A 27,070-nucleotide genomic window follows, 5' to 3' on the forward strand; every position below is an offset into this window, starting at 1 on the left:
AACTTAACGCCTTTAAAACGAATACTGATCTGGAAATTCGCGCTGGAGTGCTGAGTTGGCTCAGCATTCGGCTTTACGCTTTTGAAACGAAAGCTGATCTGGAATACCGCACTAGAGTGTTGAGCTCGCTCAGCTTTGGCCGTAACGGGCGACACGAATTACCTAAATCTACCCAAATCTTCCCAAATTGACCTAAATCTACCCAAATCTACATAAATCTTTGTAAAAATAATTATTTTACATCATGTTTGTGTGATGGGCACTATTGTTTTGTTCAATGCTTCATCTTTACGCGTGACAATGTTTTATTTCCAAATAAAATTACTTTTAATAAATATAGGTTACACACCACTTACAAATTGATTTCTGTTCTGGCCACTAGGACCCAATATCCGATACCCAATATATTTTGTCATATATGTTGTCGTTGTAGTATTCTAGTATGTTACCGTCCTGAAGATTTGTTTCACATTTTAAAGTTCACTTGTTTGTTGCCATACTTAACATTTTCCACAATAAACGCGAACTGTCTGCCTACATGTTTTCAACTACCCAAATCTACCAAAATCTACCAATATCTTCCCGTCATTGACCCAAATCTACACAAAATTTATACAAATAATTATTTAACATCACGTTTGTGAGATGGGCACTATTGTTTTTTTAATTCTTCATCTTTACTCGGCACGATATGTACTTTTCCACATGCAGGTGGTTAGCGTGTTTTTTTAGAAAAGTAAATTGTTCGTTATAATTTGATTTTTTATCGTTCACAGTGATGTTTTCACTTATTAACGTCATAGCCACCCGCTATCCACCTGTGTAATTCCCCAATAAACATCAAATATAGGTTACACACCACTTCGCTAATTGATTTCTGTTCGGGCTACCCAATAAATTGTGGTCATGCATGTTTTCGCTGTAGTATAAGTTATTGTCCTTTAGATCAAACGTGTTTTACATTTTTATGTTTATTTGTTTGTTGCCGTATTCAACAGTTTTAACAAGCAACTCAAACTGCCTGCCCATTGAACTACCTTAAAGGGGCCTTTTCACAGATTTTGGCATTTTTTAACTTATTCATTAAATGCTTTATATTAATAAATGTTAACATTGGATCGTAAAAGCTCCAGTAAAAAATCAAGAATAAAATTAAAAAAAGGAAAAGAACATTGCCCGGAGCAGGTTTCGAACCAGTGACCCCTGGAGTCCTGCCAGAGTCCTGAAGTAAAAACGCTTCAGCCTACTGAGCTATTCCGCAAAGTACACATACTTGACGTATTTTATACCTTATATAAGCAATCTTCGTAGTTTCACAAAACTTAACGACAAAAACAGAACTCTCCAAATTATTCAATCGTTTCGCGTTGCAACGCTTTATAATTTTTAGGTTTTAAAATCGTCAAAAGATGCATATAATGGCTATATTAGACCATGGTAAATGTTCAGTATTACTGTTTCCTCACAAATATCATAACTAAAACGAAAATTTGCGAATCTGAAACAACTTTTTTCAATTTTGTCAATTTACCAAAGCGTGAAAAGATCCCTTTAATCTACCCAAATCTTACCAAATCTACCCAAAATTGACCTAATTCTACAAAAAGCTTAAAAAAATCATGTTTGTGTGACGGGCACTTTTATTTCTAAATGCTTCATCTTAACTCGTGACAATATGTAATTTCCTAATAAAAAAGAACTTAAATAAATATGGGTTACACACCACGTACAAGTTGATTTATTTTCTGACTACTCTGCTACTGAAGTGTGGTCATGCATGCTATCGTTGTAGTATATGTTATTGTCCTTTAGATCAAACTTGATTTACACGTTTTATGTTTATTTGTTTGTTGCCATACTATCCAATTTCAAAAATCAACTCGAACTGCCTGCCTATTCAACTACCTAAATCTACCAAAATCCTCCAAAATCGCCCAAAATATACACATATTTTGTAAAAGTAATTAGTTTAAATCATGTTTGTGTGATGGGCACTATTGTTTTTATTAATGCTTCATCTAACACAATTAATTCTCCCTCTGCTTTTCAAGGCATATGTCACTACTTATGACATGTACCATAAGGGCTTGGGACCTTCTAGCTTTTATATAAGCAAAACACAAACGAATTAATCACTGTGTAATGCTCAATAAAGGCTAGGCAGCATTAAGATGTTTTTTTTTATTGTTACTTTCACAGTGGATATTTATAGTCCAAAGCACAGAACCGGAAGATTAAGCTTCTTGTTGTTCTGTCTCCGGAACCCCCGTGCCTGCTCAGCCTCCAGCTTCTTCCTGTAGTGCTTTGTAGAGTACGGCAAGTAAGGTTCTGCTGGGACTGAAATCGACGAAGTCAGTGCCAGGTCAGGGGCGGGAGCAGTCACAAATCGTACTTATGGTGCCGGTGCAACGGGCACCGGCACTTCTTGCTTGGACTTCTGTTGGAAGAATTCGTCTATTACAGCTGCGGTATGGCAACTTCTTGTTGTACTGTCTCCGGAAGTACCACAGGTAAGGTTCTGCTGGGACTGAAATCGACGAAGTCAGTGCCAGGTTAGGGGCGGGAGCAGTCGCAATGCAATGGGCACAGGAAATTTTGGCTTGAAACTTTCGTCCGTCCGTCCCTATTTTCGTTCCTCCGTCCGTCTGTTCGTTCTTCCGTTCGTTTCTTCGTTATGCCGTTTGTACGTTCGTGCGGACGTTTGCTCGTAAGTCCGTTCGTTCGTCCCTTCTTTCGTACGTTTGTTCGTTCGCCCGTCCGTTGGTCCATACTTTTCGTTCGTCAGCCCAGTTCTTCGTTTGTTCGTCCGTTCGATCGTCCGTTACTTCGCGCGTCCGTCCGTTCGTTCCTTCGTTCTGCCGTTCGTACGTCTGTCCTTCGTCCGTCCGTTCGTTCGTTCGCCCGTCAGTCGGTCGATACGGTCATGCGTCCGTTCCATCGTCCGCCCGTTCCTCCGTTCATTCGTCCGTTCTTTCGTTCGTCCGTTCCTTCGTGCGTTATGCCGTTTGTTCGTCCGTCCGTTCGTTAGACGCTTTCTTAATGCGTTCATTCGTTCGTCTGTCGGCCCGTACGTGCGTCCATTCGTTCTTTCCTTTGTCCGTCCATTCGTTCGTTCGTTCATCCGTGCGTTCCTTCGTTCGTTCCTCCGTGCGTCCGTCCGTTCGTTCCTTCGTTATACCGTTTGTTCGTCCGTCCTTTCGTTCGTCCCTTTCTCAATCCGTTCCTTTGTTCGTTCGTTCGTTCGTCTGTCGGTCCTAACGTTCTTCCGTTCCTTCGTCCGTCCGTCCGTTCGTTCGTTTCTTCGTCCGTCCGTTCGTTCGTTCCTTCTTGCGTCCGTTCCTTCGTTCGTCCGCCCGTTCGTTCGTTCGTCCCTCATTCGTCCGTTCGTCCCTTCTACCGTTCGTCCGTTTGTCCGTTTGTTCGTCCGTCCTTCCGTCCGTTCGTCAATATAAAATAATTAAATAGTGGAATAAACATTATTTTGAGTTAAGGTATCGAATGTCTTTACCGAAGTAGTAGTAGTAGTAATAGTAGTAGTAGTAGTAGTAGTAGTAGTAGTAGTAGTAGTAGTAGTAGTAGTAGTAGTAGTAGTAGTAGTAGCAGTAGTAGTAGTAGTTGCTGTTGTTATTGTAGTAGAAGTTGTTTTTGTTGTACAAGTAATATATGTAGAAGTAGTAGCAGTAGCAGTAGTAATAGTACCTACATGATCCAAGCTGCCGTACACATTTGGATAAACATATTTATCTTTGTTGAATTTGTCATTATTTCCGATATGGTTATTTTATAGTTAACATCATTGTTTTCTTTATATTGATTGTATACGCATTGCACAATTAAAATTAGTACGCCGCCATTCACAGTTTAAAAGTAAACAGCGTTGTTTAGTTATTTTCTTAGTAATAAAAGTATATGTATCAATATTTATAAAACGCTGTTTGATTCTACATTTGTTTAATGATGATTTTACAAAAACGAACCAATGTGTTTTAACAAGCGTTTGATCTGGATGCTTTTCCTGCTTTTACATATCAGATCTATTATTACGTGTAAGCTTTGACAACTGCGTCGAAATATTATGGTATCAAATTTGGCGAAATGCAAAGTTATTTGCAAAATTGAGTTCGTGATCCATTTAAGCAAGTTCAACCACGTGTCTTATTAACGAAAAAACTGATCATAGAGATTGTCCTTCTTCCTTTTTAAGAAACAACAATGCATTTTTATATCGTTTCTAAGTATTGGACCGTTAAGTTAAAGAAGTGTTATCGTTTTGAGACATGCCTAAACATCTTTACAAAACAGCCATTAGCCAACACTAATTTGATGGTAGGTGTGCATTTAAACTTTTATAGAAGGATTGTATCGCGTGAATGTGAAACATTTGAACATGATACATGATGACCCTAGAGCTATACTAGACTACCCGTGTACAACAACTCATTAAGCAAACCCCTCACAACGGTTACCTCCGGCATTTCAACATTTGTTAAGAGATGTGAAGTTCATACACTTTTACGGCCTGCTAGGTTATTAATAGTTCAGCATAGAAACTGAAGGTATACCTTATATAAGTATAACTATAAGTTACAATTAACAAATCACTTTCAAAATGGCGATTTGTGATAAACCCGATTTCCGAAGAACCTAGTATAGATATTCGTTATCATAAATCGGCTGCCAATATAAACCAGGTAATGATGGTCGAATAAAACCTGTTTCATATCATTTATATTATTTTTCCGTTTGAGTGTTCAGTACATAAAAGAAGGCCATAATGCCCCCGAAGCATTCACATGGGTACAATATTCACCAATTGTCGTAAACGTTACCTGGTATCCTTGTTTAAATACCACATGTCACAGTGCGATACGAGTTACATTACAGACATCATCTTGTATTTGTCATAACAAATACGAAGTAAAATTTACGTCCTCTGGGACATTACAAAAAAAGAGAAAACAATCAAGTGTGCTTCACCTTGTACTGCGACCTTGACTTTCATCGAGGAGATTTACAGATGCACGCAACACATTGTCTTTTCGTGTGGAAAACTATTTCGAAATTATAGTTTAATACTCAAAGCTAAACAGAGGAACCAAAATGTATTACCGTTGACTTTGAAGTGTGGCCTCGACTTTAAACCGATAAGCAATTGATTTGTATTAGACAATATCTGATCATGGAGTATTTATAGTAAAATCCTCCAAAGCACGTTAAACTTACAGAGCAGACACACACGTGTGTGCGTAATTGACATTCAACTTTCTCCTTAAAATGAGACAGTTGAATCATTGGCAAATTAGCCTAGGACCAATTTTATTAGGCCACGTACGCAATTCTAAAGATTACGCACATAATTTGACTAACATTAACATACGGCTGCGTGCTATCAACTTATGTGGGAATCAATAAAACAATCCACAAGAAAGGTAGGTCCTTTCAATATATGGTTTGTGCTGGATATTGATTATTCAATTGATGACTGCGATAAATAGAATAAATTGTTAATTATAAATAATTACTCGCTTTAGGTCGATTGAATACAAAGGAATCAAGGTGATCTGTTGATATGAATACATATGTCCAGCGCTCAGCATCGTGCTTCGCAAACGTTAAGCTTGTTATCACTCTAGAGCCCACATGTGCTTGTGAAACTTGTGTTTGAATCTGAGTCATGTTGCGTAACAAAATCAGTTCGCAAGGTGAAATCTGAGACAGGCCTATTTACCAAAACACTCAATCCTAAATACCACACACGTTGTATATTCTTTTTTTGTAATTTGTTTATCGTGGACGACTTAAAATGTGCCCTCCATCTGTTATTCATGTTTGTCAGTTCGTCCATTATCTAGTTATACATAAATACGTATTCAAGTCACTTTGTTGCAACTTGGTATACATTGTGAACTTATTCGTCTTTGATTTTTACCGATGGTTGAGGTAAAATTCACAGTAAATAATACAAAAGCAAAACTGAGTAAATGCCAACAGCTTAAAAACGTGCATTAGAGAGTGTCGTGAAACTTGGCGCTTTGGGCTATTTATTTCAATCTTCCATAAAAACTGATTCAAGCAACCCATCAAACCTTTCACAACCCCAATTCGTAAAATTACATAGTAAATTGTAAATAATATATTGTAGAAAAACGCACCATATACGGCAATACTATTCACTTGTAAAACTGGTATGATCAAATTTCTCAAAAATATGTTTACATGACCATGCGTATTCTTTGTCTTGTTACAACCGGTTTTACTTATTACATCAGTATTTTTTATTATTCTAAAAACTGAATTCGGTCAGATAAAAGTTTGAGAGCTGTTCGTGGAATGTGATTACGTAAAATTACGTAGTCCACAATAACAAGAAACAATTCGTTTAAAATAAACTACCTTTAACTGCATAAGTCTTAAATATGCGAAAACATATCGAATGTATGACCTTAGTTTTAATTTACTAGCGCTGTTCGTGGAATGTAATTATATCAGGAGGATGTCTCCAAAATGTAGGCCGTAGTAAAATATCATGCAACAAAGGAAATCTCAATACCAAGAATTCATATTTAAATAAGGGTTTATGTCTTATATTAGGCACAATATCGACATGAGAAAAATGTATTTTCCATTACATCTCTTCCAAATACTACTTTTAACCCGGTTAGCTAAAGGCATGATACGTTCTTCATATTTGTTTACAACGTTAATAGGACCAATGTAAGAAAATGAAAAAAACAAACTGAGTGAAAAACAACACCATTAATTTAATTAAATAATGCGGAATTAATAACAAGTTAAAAAAAGATAAAGAGCATACGACTGTGTTTGTATGTAGATAATGTAGAACTTTTAAAGTAAACCTATTTTGTTATTTTAATTGTTAAACAATTGCAATAACAATATACTCAATAGAACACAAATTATTTCGAAACCTATCGTCTCATTGAAAATTGAAACAGTAAGGGGAACACATACTTTACGGATTTAAAGTTTTTGTTTGAAATTCTAAATTGAAACTATTTTCCTACAAGAGATCGAAAGTAAGGTTTTTTGCGCGACTTTGCTTTAAGTTTGTTGAATGGGCATGCATGAAGTATAAACTTTTCTTTTTTGAATAGAGGTCGGACGTCTTGTGAATTTTTAAAAACTTTACTTCTTTGATGGCTTTATATAATAGTCGATTATAGACTTGACCCATGTACATATATAACGAGCAATAAAAAGCTACAATAACTTATTTTAATAGAAGTAAGTTTTAACGATGTGGAATTCATTTGTTAGTCAATAATTGTTAATGTTTATAAGTATGTAATTAAATAGTCTCTTATGAATCATATTATGATTGGTCGCAAATATGAAACTGTGCTTTTACATGTATTTTAATTGTATATGTATTGCGAATGAGACTCTAATAATACATTGAATTGAACATGTATTGAATTGTTATAACAAATCGTCAATCTTTTATAATTCCAGTTAGTTAGACATGCCTGTTCTTTTTTACAGCAATATTTATGTTACAAGTATATCAACTGGACATAGAGGACGAATTACATTTTCTGTTTGTCCATGCTAACGTTTACCACGACACAAATACATTAAATGTATTTATTACACTAATCCATTTGTTGTTAAGTTTCATAGATTGTTGACATCAAATTGTATCCTTAAATATGAACAGAAACTTAACAATACGAACTTCTATTATAAATACCAATTATTTAAAATAATAGTTTTCTCTACTTCCTTTGAAATTAGTCAATGTACCACATTCCAGTCACAACATAGGAATGTTGAGCTTACGTGAGCTTATAGTCTTACAGGGCAATTATTATGTTTATTCATCTTTATCACAGTAATTTATTAAACCTTGCAAATTGAGAACAATAAAAAGTGTGCCGTAACCCACATATCTTCTATTTAAGTTTATATTTAAACTATTCTTACATGTTATCAAATTAACTCATTTTCTAACATAAACCGTATACAAAGAATTTTATGGATGAAATAAGATATGAAAATTTTAGCAAAATATGAAATTACGATAGCATTAAAGTGCGAAACACATAAACTGTGCAGTGTCTTTCAATGAAAACTTATATACGCTTGTGTAATAAAAACTTAACATACGTTTTTGTATCATAACAGCTGTTATATTCTTCATCAGTGAAAAGTTTATTCAATTTGCGGTTTTGCTATTCACAAAGCTTGTAGGGAGCACAAATATTGAAGGTCGTTCGCTAAACACTATGTAAATTCGTTTATGCATTCCCCACTACTATCATGCTTTCAATTTTATCAATAAAACCATTCATACAAAATTTAAGTAAAAAACTTAAAGTGTGGCTTTCAACACTGTGTTTGGCTCAAATCTGTCAGTATCGAATTGGACAATAAAATGGAAGTTAAAGCTTTCGCAATTGCTGCATCTGTTTATTAAGTGATATTTAAATAAAAAGGTTTACTGAATAAAAAGTTGGATAAATAGAATAATAGGTTAGTGTTGATTATAGATCAGGTTTATCATGCTCGGCACGAAAAGGAAAAAGCACTCGCCAAGGCTCGTGCTTTTTGTTTTCAAAGCCTCCCATGATAAACCTGATCTATAATCAATACTTACCTGATATTCTATATATTAAAAATACACGTGTTTTTATATCAACAAATAAATGCAAACAACACATCTATTTTGCATGTATTTTTGTTGTTGTTTATGGTTGTCTATCATAGACCCTTAGTACTATCCCTACCACATATAGAGCGCAAAACGCGACACGTATTATTGATTTTAACAATGAGTTGTGATAAAGGAAACAGCCGCTTATCAAGGATGAGCTGTGTCCCAACAACCCGTTTCCCTAGAGTCAAGCACTCTTCAAGGTTTTTTAAGAACCACATATACAGCGCGAAGCGCGACACGTATTACTATTCAGGTGGTATGGACCCATTGGTATGGACTTTTTTAGGTGACATTATCAATGCGCATTTTGTTAGATGAAGCAGATTTTTTAAAACCCACACAGTTCTGTTCCATTAATGAAAATTGCACACGGATGCCAGTAAAAAAAGGAAACCAATGTTAATAAAATGAACTATGGGACATTTGGGGGTTACAGCACAAAATCATAGATAACGGTTAGTTGGGGGTTATAACACAACATCATAGATAATGGTTATTTGGGGGTTATAACAAAAATCATAGATAATGGTTATACCAGTATCTTTTTCTGTTGTTTAAAATAATCGGCCAATATATTAATATTTACAGTAGAAAAAAAATCGTTCCATGTAACTTCATTGAGTGCCTTTTACACTGAAATTCCCGACGCCCTTTGATGCTTTGCATCAATACTTATCTTGTTGTATTTTTATATCAATAAATAAACAACCCTGTAGGTTTCAAAAGAAGAAAGCAAACCAAACAGGTTTTGTCGGTAATATAAATCATATATAAAACGATGCACAAATCAATAACTTCGAGCTTAAAATTTATGTATTTTAAGCAATCGTAATGTCAGCATATTATATTATCCTAAATGAAGAAAGCAAAACAGCAACTACACAAAAATAATAATGCCTGTAATCCCATTTTATATTTCAGAAGGTCCGACTGCCTTGATACTTGCAAAGAGGTTACATATGCAAACACTCTAAGAACAGCAAAATACCTGACCTTGACACTGACCGTCTTTTGGACTAATTAAGAAAGTCCGTATTCTTTGTTAACCCATAATAAGGTGCTTCATTCAACATGGATGCCGCCTCCTAAAACGCCTTTGTACTCGCACTATGATGTCTTTGAAACTTAAAACAAACACCTCACCTAATTTGATTTGAGTTGGACATGAACCTACCTTTTTACTTATTCAGAACGTATATCGGTCAACCCAAATTGAGACTTCGTTGCAACATCATCTTCATCATTATTGCCTTGACCGGTCCGGTCGTTGGGTAAGAAATGAGTGACGACGACAAAGAGATTCTTGGCAAGTAAGGTCTGAAGTTGGCTACCGAGATTAGCTCATTAACGTGGAGGAACGTCTACTTTCTCACAAAGTCCACCCAGCTTTTCTTTTGAAGGCCTCGACGGCGATCTCCTAACGTTCCCTGGAGCTCACTCTTTCACAGAAAGTCGTGTCTGTCGGCAGTCCAAACCAAGCCAGCTGTTGTCATTTGACGATTGTCAGGGGAATGGCTCGTGTGGGCCAAACACTGCTGCTGTCATGTTCCGGGTGTTTTAGTTGATCGTGTGCTCCATGTAGCATATGCGGCGCAGTATTCTGAGAAACTTGTGTTCAAACGTCTTTATCCTGCGTTCTGTGTTCACATGAAGCGTCCAGGTCCCGTAGCCGTACAATTAAATAGAGGCTGCAAGGGAATTGTACAACATCTTCTTGGTTTGGAACAGATGGAGCTGCTTTCTAACAACCTGTCGGTTTTGCAGTTTCTGCGGTCAACATAACAATTTTTATCCGGACCTCAGCGGTACTGGTACTAGGTTTGAGTTGCTCCCTAAAACTGGCAGCTGTTAACTTCTTCTAGCTTCTCGCGTGCATGGTGATGTATGCACTGCTGTTGTTCATGTTGTTCACCCATATCTTCGCCTTCATCGTGCTTACTTTCATCCCGAATGGTCTTGCTCTTTCATAGTCTATTAGTAAGGTATTTAATGCGAATCTTAATTTGAAGATAAGTCTGCCAGGAATGCAGATTGAGGTGTATGCATTATATTCTCAAGAACAAAGATGCAGAGCAAACAATCCTGACGGACGCTTTCTGATGTCCTGGATAAGTCAGCCTTCCCTCAATTGAGATATACTGCCACTGCTTGCTTTTTCGTAGAGTTCTAGGATGACTTGCATCAGTCGTTCGTCAATACTAAATTCTTTTAAACCCTGACATAGGCCAACAGGTCTTGCGCCGTCGCAAGCTTTCTTAAAGTTGATGAGGTTATACATCAAACTCAATAATAAAAAGCTTTGATCCAGTGATTCAACACTCAGCATATGCACACAAATTGACCATATGTTGATCTTAACATGTATTAACTTTTGGACTTAGACAAATTCAAATCGGCAAGTGAATCAGTATTGAAAAACCTTTCATCATAGGCATATTTGTTTATTGAACGCAACATCTTGTTTCGTGTTTTATATGCGAATTTTCGCAATTAACCATGTTACCTGAAGCTCTTGTAATAATTAATTTTAAGTCACCCTTCATACTTATAAAATCTGTATATTGAAATGATATTTTATTTAAGTAATTTTTGACTCACATTAATCACATTTTACAACGTGGATGTTCTATTTATCATTCACTTATTATGCAATAAGCGTTACCGTTATCACAAACATTATGTTTTCAAATTATTTAACCCTTTCCCACTAAACGGCAAATTGAAAATTGTTGTGTGCAACTAGCATAAAACAAGAACAGCCACAGCCTTGGAGTTACTCGCAGTCTGATCAGAGTTTATGCTGTTAGCTGCCCATCAGTATCTAAGGGTTGGAAATGAAGCCTTTAAAACTTGAATGTATTAAGAAAGGTCTTAAATTAAATTTAACTTTCTAAGACACAACACGTGCGTAAAAATACGTATCTAAGTGGTAAAGGGTTATTTAACCGATCATTGAGTCATTTGTGTTCGCAGATAGTTCAGATTGGTATATCATATATCAGAGACCATACTTTTAATCCCATCCCTCAATGTATCGAATTAAACGGCAGTCTTGAAATCCGTTTTTCTATATAAGAAACGTAGTACGTTGAAAATGGGCAGGGGCAATGAGTGAAATTTAGTATACATCTATTGTATTCAATATGAATTAATAAATAGGCGTCCTAGCAACAACATAACGCTATGAAACTTTTTACTTATCAATTAAGCAGTTATATCTTAAAGTTTTTATGTATTACTCTTCGCATCGTGTATTTTGTGTTGAGAGTAATCACGTTTTGCTATTAAAACATATCGAAAGTAGTTATTTTTAACACGTTTGTGAGTCTACTTTGTAATTAAAGTGTTATCATTTAAATGTAGTATTTAATTTGAAAGTCCATACTGTTTAACATTTTCAAATAATTAAATTGCCATCGAACGTGCCGTTTGCAAATCATACGAGGGGTATGTTTTTTTACCTAATATTTAAGTCAAACAAATTTCATTAACATTTGTTAACTGTTCGATGAGCGAACTCATTTCAGAAAGATCCGTTTTCAAGTATGTTGGTGCTTTAACGTGTCGTTAAAGTTCAGGTGAGTCAAGGCAGCGTAAGAACCGTTTAGGATAATTGTCAGATCCAAAGTCAACATGTTGGTTAAAATCACCCACGATAACTACAGTCCACTCTCGTTATCTCGAAGTCGGCGGGAACAAGAAAAAAAATCCAGATATCCGATAAGGCGTTTTCAAAGAAAAAAATGAGACGAAAATTGACCTTGTTTTTAACATCTTAATACCTGCTAAGTAGTCACACTTAAGCCGTCACCGTGTGGCATAATACTATCTACTTCCCTATATATTACCTGATATATACGCTATTTAAATGCTTTAAATGACGTTTTAAGTATTAGAGAATTGCATGAACACATGCGTTTATAATTTTTCTGTCGAGTAAACATCCGGTAATGTTGCTATTTAAAGTTATGATTCAATTGACGTCCAATCAAGGCGAGGGATTTCCATCTGAACATGCGTAAATCACGTTGCGGAATACTGAACTGTACATGTACATTTTGTAGTTTAAAATGCAAATATCAATCGATTATTAGTACAGGATCAGTCCCCCTCTTGGCCGATCAAGATATCCCCCCGGATTGGATACCGGGTCCTTCTCTGAATTGCTCGACCGCCAACTCAAAATATTCATTCAAGGTAGATATGATAATGACTGTTTGAGTTCAATGATAGAACACAATTCTGCAAATTTGCGACGGTTTATATACGCAAAAATATAACTCAATGCATTTTGGAATGTTGTTTGTAATAACAATTAGTCTTTCGGCCTTTCGGCAGGCTGTATATTAATTGCAGTAAATTGGTGTTAAAATGACAATTTAAGTGACAGGCCTTCCTCAAGTGTTAATGGCTAACGATATTACACACGTGTGATCATTGATATAATTAACAGAGCAATTTTCTACCGCACAGTATCGGGAGCAGCCGGGCGAAGCGGGACGGTGAAGTATCAAATAAATTTTTCTCGCCTTTTGCCGACACCGGAACATTTATTCGCACTTCGAGATAAACCACAGTAAATACATGCAAAATCGGGACTCGGGACAAACTTTTATATCGAGATATCGAATTATTCGACATAACGAAAATCGAGATATTCGATGTTTATTTATATTGAAAAAGAACGAAAAAAGTTGGGACATCGAACTTTCTTCGACATATCGAGAATATCGAGATATCCGATGTCGAGATAACGAGAGTGGACTGTACATGCTCAGACCTTTTGATGAAAGTGTTAGAAACCCGGGAAATTCGTTTGCGAACATAGCCCGTGTTACTGGATGCTTTACAGAATATGGCGGTCTTTAGATGCCAGTAATATCGAAAATGAAGGTATTTGTATGAATTTTGAAACTCTTCACACTCAAATGAAGAATATTGTATGCATTGAAGTTTTGAAACTCAAACAAAGTCTTTGGAAAGCAAGGCAATAGCCCCGGTTATTCTAAAGGCTCGCTTACTAACAAAATTCCTGAACTCGTTTCATAAAATATGGTATTACAACTCGTGCTAGATCCTAAACATATCCAGCATAAATTTTACAATAAATTAATTTTGCTGCGCACACTTTTCGCAGTTACACATTATACTTCAGAAATCGGAATGGTGGTCATTTCAATAAAAGTAACAGCGTCAGAATTTAATTTGTTATCATCGGAAAACCTTAGGTCAAAGCCGTACAATTTAATAAAGTCATCAAATAAGACAATTGACCTGAACTTTGCAGATGAAGGCTAGTAGGCATGAATTTGTACTGTGTTTAAAAGAATGGACTAAATTGTATTTCATTCATTAAGTTACTTATGGTCGATTGAATCAGTTTACGTACACAAATAATTGGTTAATACGATTTGTGGTCTATTTAGACATGTCATTGTTTGGGGATTATAAGCAATGCAACGTTATTCCTTGTCAGGTTACGCATTTGCGTTTGTATTTGAAATTTGTAGTATGCTTTAATGAATTTTGAATAATTTCTATTGTGCCTGTACACGTTTTATTAATATTATTGTATGATGTATTTCTATGTAAACATTTCAATAAACTTCAAAACGAATGAAATACAATAAAACATTATACGTAATTATCGAAGGCTAACATTCTTTCATTTATTTAGGTTTGTATGAACAGAACAATTTCAGGTTTTGATTTAATGACGCGATTTCTGCATAAACATAGTTTCACCGTGCACGGATGATCGTAATGACAGTCTCAAAAGACCACTTAATAGCAGTCTTTAAACTTGACTATATTGTATCTCCACCGATTTTTAACAAACATACGTATCAATGAAATAACACTGACAATCATTTTGGTAGTTAGCTTTATTTTCCTCAAGATCATTTGCGAGCATATCTAAAGTATTAATAGTACACTGGTATTGTAAGTGAGTGGCGAACATGTATGTTCATTTATTATTTACAATGTACATACTTGATAAAGCATAAACTAGAGTATATGATATCATTATATATGACGAAGCAGGGCTTTTATTTGGTTAAAGACTTTCAAATTACAAAGATGCTTTAACAAATCGTTTTCTAAAGATACAAAAAGGCTTTAATAATCATTAAAGAGAAAGAAGCATTTATTCAAATCCATAAACACTCGCACAGATATACACATAATTATCATACTAATTAAACCAAAGAATAATGTTGAATAAAATTACCATTACAAATCCCAAAACAAACTAAACTAAAACAAAGTAATCACGCTTCAAGACTTCGTACATTTTCAGAAAACTATTCAACCCATTTATGCCTAGTGGACTTTCCCATCCTTCTAAATAGGATCAATTTATTTCCAAAATCAGGGATTTCTAGTATACTTATTTTTATATTTAGAATATTTTTTAAAGAAATTCCTTTAAGCAAATCGCGCAGACAGTGATGAGACGCCGCATCATGCGGCGCCTCATCTGGGTCATCTTTTTTTCTAGACGCTAGGCATAACAGGGTTAAACTGCAATAAACTACTTAACAAATGTATAATTTTTATTTTACATCAAATTACACATCAAGCAACGTAAAACTTACTTTATTTGACTCCGGCATCAACAAAAAGAATTTGCTTACCCATTAAGTGCATATTATTCAAGCATTGTTAGGTTTTGTTTCAAATGTTTTTTAAATCCATCAATTCAATTTCCGTATTTTTCTAGTACAACAACGACTTATTATTAAAGTTAAACATTTTTTTTAATAAAAACACCACCTGAGTAGAAAGTCAACATAAAAATCAATATGTTATAACAACTAACACGAATATAACTAATACATAATTATTATTCTGATTATTTATATCAAAGCAGACACGAGTATTATATTTATTATAATGTCAATGTACTTTAAATTAAATACAGGAAAATAAACGGTAGTTAATGATCACACGCAAGCATCCTGGTAGTCTTATTCGGTTGTTTTGGAGAAAACCTTGTTTGATTCTTTTAACACATGGAACTTCTACAAACACAATGAATAATTGACAGTGTACATAGTCGGGCATTGGAGTTCTCAAAAGACAGATCTTGACCCAACAGTATTAAAAAATACAAAAAATCAACTAAATTACGATTTCTGGATCAAAACGTGTTATGGACATAAACATTACAAAAATAGTTTAAGCATTCTTGTTACAAACGGTATGACAATTTAAACATTCTAATATAATATTAAAGAGAAAAAAAATCATGCAATAAATCGAAACAGAACATGCAAATGACAAAATAAAACATTAACACACATTATAATTCTAGGACGCAAATACACTAAAAATCACGAAAAAAAACTCCCTATACACACCAACAAACACAATGAAACAAAAAAACATTATAAATGTTGCTACATTCTTGACTTGTTTAATAGTTTATTCAAAACTTTTTATTTGTTACTTCTCAAATTAAACATGTTACATTTTAATGTTTCATTTAACAAAATGCAAACGACCAGAATGATGTTTCCTTTCTGTTGAGTGCAGATTATTCAAGTATTGTTTGTTATTGTTTCGGATATATTTTACAGCCGCATTTGTGTGGTGAATATTGGTGTCCGCCTTTCGACCGGAATGTCACGGGTTCGGTCCCAACTGGGTTTTCTACTGATATTTCGAATACGTAAAATACTGGTGAAAGGGAACGGACTCGTGGTGGTTTCTTTACGTCGAGGGCTTCAGATGCAATCGAGCTAAAACAAATAGGTTTAAATAAAAGTAATTGTTAATCTATGAATATAATAAACTTATTTTTCTTACTATGCGCATACCGATTGATTTTGAGGCAAATTGCAATATATTTAAACCAGTCCGCTCTGCTGCAACGAAAAAAATCTGCATTCCATCTAAATTAAAACCAACATGTTAACACATATCTGTAACATGTATTAATAAATATTTTGTATGAATGTATAAAACACTTCCAGAAAAAAAGCATATACATAAAACATGTACCGGTAATAACCGAATACATTAGAAGAACTATTACGCATTGTTATCTTGGGATGTGTTAAAAAACACAAGACAGTCATATTTAAATTTGTCCTGTATCAATCAGTCGCTGACCATAGAACGAGTAGATAAATAAGGCTACTGTAATTCGATGTTCAATACATTACCGTGTTTTCCTTAGATGCTGATAGAATTTGGTATTAAGATTGGATCCATGTAATCGTAGCGGATTGGTCTTTTGTTGTTCCTTTCTTGGATTGTTTCATGAACCTTTTTTAGCTCTTCTCGAAACTTTTCGACAATATCCAACGCTTTCTGCTCGCAGACGTAATCTATTTCAAAGTTTCCCAACGGTTTCCCGAAAGAATGCTCGCTGAGAATTTTTACTATCGTCAGAAGTCTGTACTGGTCAGAGCGATCTTGAATGGCTTTCAGCACATCGCGTTCAGAATGACTTCTTTTGTCGCTGGGCGGTTTTCCTCGCAGCTTTGATGGGTAGTTCATCGGAAAGGCGTACTCATCATACTGCTTGAAGTTCACACCCGCGTGACCCGCACTGCACGTGTAAATGATGCTCGCGACGACCTGAATCAACTGGTCACGTGACGTAAACTTCCCGTCAACACCTTCAACACCCAGGACCCCGAGACCACCATTTTCTATGGGTATGTCAAGTTCTGCCCGCCATTCCTGTATCTCCCGGTCTTTAGACAACACGTCGTCGGATGGATAATATAGGAGCACGTATTCGGTTACGTACTGCAGGATTGCGTTGTACGTCAGAAGTGCATCATCCCGGAAGGGGTAGTCGGAAACTACTTTTGGGCTGTCTACACCCCTCTCTTTGAGGTTGGCCGGGAGCGTTCCTTCCACGTTGAGCCTCCATTTGGTTCGGTAACGCCTTATTAACTCAAAGGCTCCTTCTGTTCCTACAGACATTACTGTGTCAATAAAGCCTCCTTTCTCGAGCAAAATCCCACATGCAAGCTTATTGATTGTCATTATATACATAAAGTGCGGTGCGATGAGTTTAAACATCGGGTGTGACTGCGACAGATGTCGGTGAACCGATACCGCAAACCCCTCCATGACGATGTGTGTGTACCCAAGATGGCTGATCGATTGGTGGACGCATGCGTCTGCGTTATTGAACCACATCTTCGCGAGAATCCACGTGTATTTGCTGTCAGAAGGAAAGAAGACGGGATTGTCGTCGGCGTTATCCTGGAACAGCTGTATGGCGATGGGAACGATTTTGTCATCGTTTCGTCTGTAGAACAACGCTATTGGAGAGCACACTACACTCCCGTTCCCGCTTTTACACTTGTTCAGAATCGAATGATCTATTACAAAAAGACGCTTGTTCGATAATGCCGATCGCAGGGTATCATTTTGTAAGAAGGGTTTTAGCATTTCGGCTGTTACTGCAAGTTTCTCAGGTATTTTCGTACACAGCCTGATCATTTCGTTGTTTGTGCCAGCAAAACGCTGCATTCCGAACTTGATATCGTCGTCCCACCTTAAAATATCACATTCGCCTTTTGACAAACATTCAATTGAACAGAAATGCAAAAATTGTATCAAAATATTCTACTTGCTACACGCTTAATAATAAAACGAATAAAGTATAAATGTGTCAAATAAGGCTATTTGCAAAATAAAAGATAAACACTAAAAAACTAAACATGAAATATACCGTGTTAAGTCTGATGGTGCCGGAAAAAGACATCCAAGGATGTTTTTCACGTCATTTAAATCTGTCCACTCTTCGCCGTTCCAAAACACTTGCAATTTTCCATCAAGATAGCCTACTTTATCTTGTAATGCTGCCCAAAAGTAATGCGCTTTATCTAGTTTTGGAACTTTCTTCACTTGGCAGGGAATACCTTCTTGTCGCTGTTCGTATTCGTAAAGTTTCCTCTGTTCAAGTAACTTGTCTTTTCGTCTTTCTGTAATATATATAAAAAATATATATAGTAAATAAGTATATACCGGTATATCGCCTCCGCAATAGTAAATGTAAGTAAAATAGTGTAGGGCATTCATTGAGATTGCATTGAAAACAAACGTTTATGAGCAATTGAACAGCGTTTGAAACCATGCTACACTAAAAAAGAGTCCGCAGGAGACCTTATCAGTTATATCGGTATATTAGGAAAGTTAGAAATGTGTAGGAATTATCGAATCGATCGTTATGATATTCGTTTTATTGTTTCGTTTAATAAGAATCGATTTACATGAATATTAACTTATTCTGTATCGCCATCGAGTGCAATTTTGTACAACAAAATAGATCATTGTTTCATTCATTTAAAACGAATACGCAATCCTTAGGGGCAGTAAGATTATAGGGGGGGGGGGCTAATTATGCTCAGAATTTAGTGATAATATTTGTTACCTGGATTCGGGTCGTTCTGCGGCAAAAACGTTTCCTCGCAATAGGCGCTCCATGCGATCGCTGAAAACGTCTGTGGTTTGACTCCTTGATAAAATGGAGTTTTGATATTCTTGATAACATGATTTATGGTAAATGCATTTAAAAAATATAAAAACATAAAACTTCGTGTTCGTTTTATAGGTGCAAAGCAGATTAATAGATAACATATTACATTAAAATTAAAAATATATGTTCCACATATAACCTCTTACACAAAATAATTTCTATAGAAAAACGTTTTACGTAGAAAGAAAATAATACGTTTTGGAATTCTAATTTGTGTTTTCAATTTTCTAAACGGTTATGCTTATTGGATTGTTTAAGATCAAAGTGTATAGAGCATTCCAGACAACGATATTTATATTTCCTTACTTATTGGGTTTTTTTAATATTGAAATGAAGGCAATCTGTTGATTATATTACCTGATGCGTTTTCTCCTTCTGTAATGCTTTCAATATTCCAGCGTGTGCTTTCGCCATCGCCTTGTTTCCTCAATTGAACACCAGAAACGTCCCCCCACTGGAATATAAAATTATAATTGTGTAAACTTATATATTTTATGTTTAACTAATACTATTTAATATTAATATTGATATACATGTAATTGTATCGCATGCGTTTCTGAACTAAACAGTTGTGTGCAAGAAATCACTATGAACATGTTACAAGACTTCGATAATCCCAAGGTAAGATTAAACATTTGATCATTGTAAACTAATGGCATTATAAATATTCCCGAGATCCGTACGAAATACACAACTGCAAATAGTTTTTTTAATAAAGTGAATATGGTATATACTTCTAAATAATTTGATAATATGATACTTTCCATAAATGGAATAGGACATTAAATAAAACAAACCAATTTACTTAAACCATTGTCTGCTTGAAACGAATACAGTGCATGCCAGTGAAAAAAATGACACATAACCGGCATATAAGCTTTACATTGTACACGAGACGGCACCAGACTCAAATTGCCAATTTCAACTTATACCAGGTTCAACACACAAGCCCAATGCATCCATGTATTACCAGGTTTTTCGTGTGAATAAACAAAACAATAGTTATTGATGATCAATTGGCAAAACTCCCAAATAAAAGCATCGAACTAATAAAAGGTTAGGTGCAATAAATAAGATACAGTTGGAAGCGTTTTACTGAATTCGATCTATACCACGACCAGGATGGGCTCCTGCTATGCACCAGTTGGTGGGTAGGAGCAATTACATGTGAACATTATTTATTATAGTAATTCGTAAGAGTGTTATTGTGGTAAATTTTCTCTGGGTTTTGAGAAAGGTTAATACCTGGGTAAAACAAACGTATACATGTTGTTTGTTTCCATTACGTGACCGAACATACTTTTTTATACTTTGCCCTCCTATAGCAGTCAAACTGTCCGTCCGTCCGGCATTTCGTTTTCCGGAGATTTTTTATGCAACGCTTTCAGATATTGAGCTGATTTTTAGCATAGGTGCAACGCACCTATGCTTAAGGTATATACGACATTTTGAAAACACACATCGAATGGTTGTCCATTTTGAAGCCTTACCTGATCAAAAATCAGACGAAATATCTTTTTAATTTAGTTTATGGTAATTCTTACTCTTTTTTTTTGAAACGTTTTTCTTACGTTTTCTTCCAAGAATATTGCTGACACCGTTTTTAGTGAATTTTTCTAAGACCGTTTTACGTGAAAAAACCTTCTAAGAAACTAAAACAAATTTCGTTCGTAAAACAATTCTGTTCTTGTTGATAGTGACCTCGCACCTAATTTCTATTTCCTTTGTTTACTGTTCTGTGAGAGGTCAAATGTTTTCTGATTTATGACATGGATTCTGACCTGCCTTTCTATGGATTTGATGAAGTAGAGTTTGAAAATAATAGAGATGTGTTAATTGAAGTTAAAATGACTTACTTTTAGCCAGAAATTAACGTTACGAGTAGAGCTAACGGTTTAAATGTGGCATCGGATTTAATGGATTCGCGCGAATTCTGGACGAGTGTTGTGTCTGTAAAATATTAAATGGAAATCTGTAAATGTATCAAGTCGGAAAAGAAAACGGATGGTTGCATAATGGTATGCGTGAAATAATGTAATTCTACGTATTTATTTTCATAGTTATGTCATTTTGTAACCATTCACATTCGTCACTATTTGGAATTCCCGTTTCTAAAAATAGAACATATTGGTAACAAGGGGGGCGACTCTTGATGTCAGCAATCGTTAAGGTTACAATATACTCAATAATCGAGTCATGAAGGCTGTACTCTCTAAACAAATCATCATATTTTCCTCGAAGGCATGTTATACACTTTATACTGTTGTTCTGGTTTTATCGTTTGGAGATATTGAGAAGGTAAGCATAGGTGTTCACTACTAAATCCCTGAAATAGGATAAAGTTGGAGATTAAAGTAAAAAATGGCACTGCAAAAGGTTACAATCCACTAGATTTTTTTTTTATTTGAGTCGAATTCTTTTTTGGTTTGAACATGAAATATCTGTTTTATTGCTTAAATCGATTAAGCTAAGAATGCCCGTCAAGAAAAGGTATGGTTATGGGGGTCTCTATGTGCAAAATGTTGTATTTATTTTTGCTCGAAGTTGTCGCTTTTATATCGAAACATATAAGGAAACTATTTAGTATATTTTGACCTTAACATTTACTTCAGCAGCATCTTCCCTGTATCTTGCAACTATGCTTTCAGCGCCATCGGCGCTCTCGTTGGTATTTGTCTCTACCGATATGACCTACAGTCAGATGAAGTGTCAAATTTGTTTCGGCCTTTGGATTTTTGGCGAAGTTATGAGCCTTGGACTTAATTTCTTTTCTATAATAATTTCTTTGACTATAATAACCACTTTCCGAATGGTTGTTTTTCACAATAATTTCATATAATGAGCTGATTTTTTGAAATGTGCGTCTACCTATATGAGCTTCAGATGAACAGTGAGTTTCGTGCCGGTCCATTGACTTTTGGCAAAGTTATGGGCTTTGGACTATAAAAGGTTCTCTAAAATAACCGTTTTCCGGAGGATTTTTTTTACGCAAGGCTTTTATATATTGGGCTGGTTGTTTGTATGTCAGTCAACCTGCATGACCTACGAATGAACTTTTTGTTCCGGTCCATTTATTGTTTTCTTATTTATGGATCTTTCACTTAAAGTAACATTACTACTCAAAATCAACGAAAATTTCGAACAATATTTCGTAAAATAAAGCTTAACAATTAAAAATCATTGTTCCTTAATGCAATTGCCGAAATTTCAACGCCAGATGTGGTGTGGTAAAATAGATGTTTGCGGATACAAAATGCTCACTTTTATTATGGTTTTAACATGTTACCATTTTAGTGTTCGTGTGTCTTATGAATAGATATATTCGCAGGAAATTAACATGGAATTTATTGTGGTCACAAATAAATAAAAACGAGTATTATGTATCAAAAAAAATCTATGTAATCATACCACATGCAGCGTTGAATTAGTGGCTATTGCTATAAGGAACACTGATTGTTAAGTTGTAAACTTTATTTTCCGAAATACTTTTCGAAATTTTCGTTGATTTTGAGCGTTATAGAGACTTTAACAATATTTTCTCTGTTGTATTACACTAGTTTCATTTCCTATAGGATCCCATCATAAAACTGCCAACTTTCAAAGCATTTTTTGTATTTCCTATTGATCAAGTTATGCTAGACTGGTATCATTTTAAAGATAAATCTGTTCTCTTTCAATAAATGAATCAGAATATATGGTCTCTTAACTTGTAAGAAAAACAAAATTCGCCGAAAGGCAAAAATCATCGGAAAAAAAGTTTCGGAAGTGTAATTGAGACAAATTGAGACAAATGCCCCGTACTTCAATAAAAGCGACCAAACGTTTATTTTTCAAGGCAATCCCAAATGAAATGCACCGAAATGTTGTAGACACACATAGGATGCAGGAAATAATCCCAAAACGCAAGGTTGCGATCGCTTAACCGCTTTTAAACCCGAACATAAAAGGAGCTCTTTAGAAATAGCCACTACTTTCGAAAAGAACCACGGGGGGATACACAATGATTAAGTGTATTATAACCTCTTAAATAGCAATCTGAACGCATCGGACAGTGGGCTACACCACACCGTCGCCGTTATGGCGGAATTGTCCGAGGATTCCCGATTGCTTAAATAGCAGCTGCGCGGTCATTGTGTCACACCGGTCTTTACTGACCTGTGTGAATGCGCGCTAAGCATTGTGGGAAACGGACTTTTTTCCATCATGGCGTTGGTAAACATAATAAACACGGAAGTGAAAAATGGTAATTAATTATTATCAAAAACAGGCCCCATCAAACCGGGCCAGCTGTAATATATAGTTGGATGCAGTTTGTGCTTCAAAAGGAGCCACTTTTCATGTCAGTCTATTGTTTGTAAGAATCACTAAACACGTAACTTAGACTAACTAAACATGTTGCAAGACTGTATCTTCGAAATAGTTAATAAATCTAAATCATAAATAAATATTTATAATTAAATACCTGCTGAAATTTGAGAACGTAAACGATTTAAAATAAACGCTGTGAACATTGCAAGGAATCTTACATGTAGGCCTAATGTGTGAGAGGATTAGTCAGGGATAAAATAAAACGGAGTTCGAAGGATCTAACATTTTGAGGAAGACGTCATGGTATCTTGGACATTTGGCACTTTCATATATTTATTTAGTAGATACTGAAAATGCTGAATGTGCTAATTGCAACATCAAAGACAAGCAGGTGAGATTTTTACAGCTTTTTTTTCTTGACATAATATTGTATGTTTTCCATTTAATTTATATGCCAGTGTTTTTTTTCACCATTTTGGGAATGGTTTCCGGTCATTTCCCCCCCCCCCCTGACGTTTCCTCCCCAAGACGTTTTCCCGCAAAGACAATTCCTCCCCAGACGTTTCCCCCCCATTTTAGTTTTAGTGCAGATGTTCCCCCCCCCCCCAATAAATTTATAATTGTTCGGTTGAAGTACAATCTTTGTTTATTATCAAAAATGATTATTTTGTTTATGAAGTCTTTAATTAACTTTTAATATCTATGAAGCAGCTTGTATGGTTTTTTGGTTTTAGAATTGTTTTTTGGAGGGTTTAACTGTGTAATGATTGCATGTAAATCATTAGTAAGTGCATGTTGGTGTACTAGTGGAATACATGGAATATCCTCAAAATCTTACTGAGTATCTTATACATGTTGCTCAACACAAATGCAACCAAGAATAATGTGTAATCAAGACCCGTTTTGAATACACAATTAACACCTTATTTCAGTTTGAGTGAACCTGGGCAGGGTTGTGCAAATGCAGTGTTTGTTGTTTTTTATCCAATTAAATATGGTCAATTGGTGAAATGAAAATGGTAAAATCAAATTAAAATTAATTTCGACACTGTTTTCCTTGTAACAGATAAATATGATAAATAAATATTTACTTTGTAACTGTCAACATTTTTTTCATGCATTCATATGTTTATTATCAAATTATTGGATGTCACTGATATTTTATTTTATATATTATATTAACTCATTTAGACTAAATAAAACAGAATTGAACTTTCCGTGCACATTATTTCATTATTAATAATATAATTTATTAGCAAATGTAATAAAAACTTATTGATATAAGAAACACAAAACACAATTACCCGTTTTTATTAAATGAATTTGTGGAATTTAAGGAAAAATTAATAACTTTATGAATTAAAAAAAGGTAAATTTAAAGCAATTTATTAATAATAATTAAAACAGTGATAAACTACATAAAAATGTTTTTGTATGATAATGTACTAATCTCATCTTATGAATGACTATCCCCCTTCAAAGATGTCACCTAATCTCATCAATGATGATTAATGGGCCTGTATATTGCACCATAAGTACCCCTTTATACAATAGCTGTTATCTTGTTATATACACTTGCTAATCCAATTAACGCTTGTATATTGCACCATAAGTGCCTGATATATTGTTCAATGGTAGGTGTGTGTTGTTACTTAATATTAGTGAAAACATAACTTTCCTATTATTTGCCTGGTTCTGAAAATATTTTCATCGTTGAGTTTCCTTTAATTTTTAAAGAATATTTTTGAGAGGTAACACCTGAGTACTACAAATCAATGTAAAATGTTCATACTAGCTGTATTGGGACATTATAATTTAAAGGGATCTTTTTACGCTTTGGTAAATTGACAAAATTGAAAAAAGTTGTTTCAGGTTCGTAAGTTTTCGTTTTAGTTATGATATTTGTGAGGAAACAGTAATACTGAACATTAACCATGCTCTAATATAGCCATTATATGCATCTTTTTACGATTTTAAAACATAAAAATTATAAAGCGTTGCAACGCGAAACGATTGAATAATTTGGAGAGTTCTGTTTTTGTCGTTAAATTTTGTGAAACTACGAAGATTGCTTATATAAGGTACAAAATACGTCAAAGATGTACACTCGGCGGAATAGCTCAGTAGGCTAGAGCGTTTTTACTTCAGGACTCCAGGGGTCACTGGTTCGAAACCTGCTCCGGGCAATGTTCTTTTCCTTTTTTTAAATTTTTTCTTGATTTTTTACTGGAGCTTTTACGATCCAATGTTTACATTTATCAATATAAAGCATATAATGAATAAGTTAAAAAAAATGCCAAAATCTGTGAAAAGGCCCCTTTAAATGTTACAAAACAATTTTATTTACTTGTCTCAAAATAAATATCCCAATATGATATTCATTTAGTCAAAATAATTTGTGTTTCAGTTAAAACTTGGATATAGTTATTATTCTTCATTAAAAATCACAACTATTCCACTTTAAATGACCATCAAAGCTGTGTTTTTACTCAATTTTTCAAGGATCTCAATAAATGAAAGAAACAATACAGGTACTTATAAAAACAATTCTAATTAGATCTATTTAATTGGTAAAATTTGTTTGAGGCTTCCCTAAAAACAACCATAATAAATCATTTCACTGATCTATTGATATCTATTTAATAGGCAGAATGACAAACAGAACTAGTGTGGTTTCTAGGGTCATAAATCTGGTCCCTAAGCCTTAATTGGTAATAATATGCATGCAGTGTTATGTCTCTGAAAATGACAATGAAGCAAATCTGCCCTTAGGCTATTTCATTTCACTCACACAAAAGGAGATAACTTGCTATTAATTTAATAGTTACTTCTAACTTGTCTCCTTTCTGTATTAAGAGGGTTTTCATATTTTAAAGTTCAATTGGTCTTCAAAAGAATAAGCAATCAAAGTTCTTGATTTTGCCAACAAATAATGTTTACCAATTGTGGGTCTACTCTACTTTCTTTTAATAATTATTTCTAATTATGTTTTTTTTAATTTTTATATCAATGGAAAATGACATATTTTTTCCCTATTTTGTTTAAAAAGTACTTAAAGAAATCCAGGCAAGAATACATGACAAGTAAGGGTTGTGTCAAGAAGGTGCCATTTAAGGCCCTATTATCAGTTTTGGATGCCCTAACCTGTATAGGTGAGAAGACTGTGAGAAGACTGGGGACGTGGGGCATGAGGAACAACTAATACACAGTAATTGACAGGTTCGTGTTGAATCAAGCACAGAATTTTCTGAGCATTCATGATTCATTAGAATTGAACAAAAAAAACAATCAACCAGAAAAATCCAGTTGACCAACTTTGACTTATTTGCATGAACAGGTATAAAATAGTGGGTATTAATAGCTTAAGACATTATTGGCAACATGTCTGTTTAATTTATATTGTCAATATTGTTAATTAAGCATGGAATATTAATCAAAATTGGGGGTAAAGTTCAATCGACCAGTATTGACCAGTAATGACAAATTTGGGAGTATTGACCGGGGCGGTATTAACCAGTAAAAACCGCCGGTTAAAACCGGGGCGGTCGATTGGTGCCAACCCTGGGTGTACTAAAGGA

At 34.8% G+C, this 27,070-nt stretch overlaps 1 protein-coding gene across 1 annotated transcript; it reads right to left on the reverse strand.

Annotated features, from left to right (window-relative positions):
- Window positions 1–16,063: 16,063 nt before the first annotated feature.
- LOC127857243 (allene oxide synthase-lipoxygenase protein-like) lies at window positions 16,064–17,620 on the reverse strand. Its single transcript, XM_052393663.1, has 2 exons — window positions 16,849–17,620; window positions 16,064–16,422 (listed from the first exon to the last, which is right to left on the reverse strand). The coding sequence occupies exon 1, from the start codon at window positions 17,618–17,620 to the stop codon at window positions 16,859–16,861; it is 762 nt and encodes a 253-aa protein (XP_052249623.1). The 3' UTR covers window positions 16,064–16,422; window positions 16,849–16,858.
- Window positions 17,621–27,070: the final 9,450 nt, after the last annotated feature.

The sequence above is a fragment of the Dreissena polymorpha genome, chromosome 1 (assembly GCF_020536995.1).
Source record: "Dreissena polymorpha isolate Duluth1 chromosome 1, UMN_Dpol_1.0, whole genome shotgun sequence".
NCBI lineage: Eukaryota > Metazoa > Mollusca > Bivalvia > Myida > Dreissenidae > Dreissena > Dreissena polymorpha.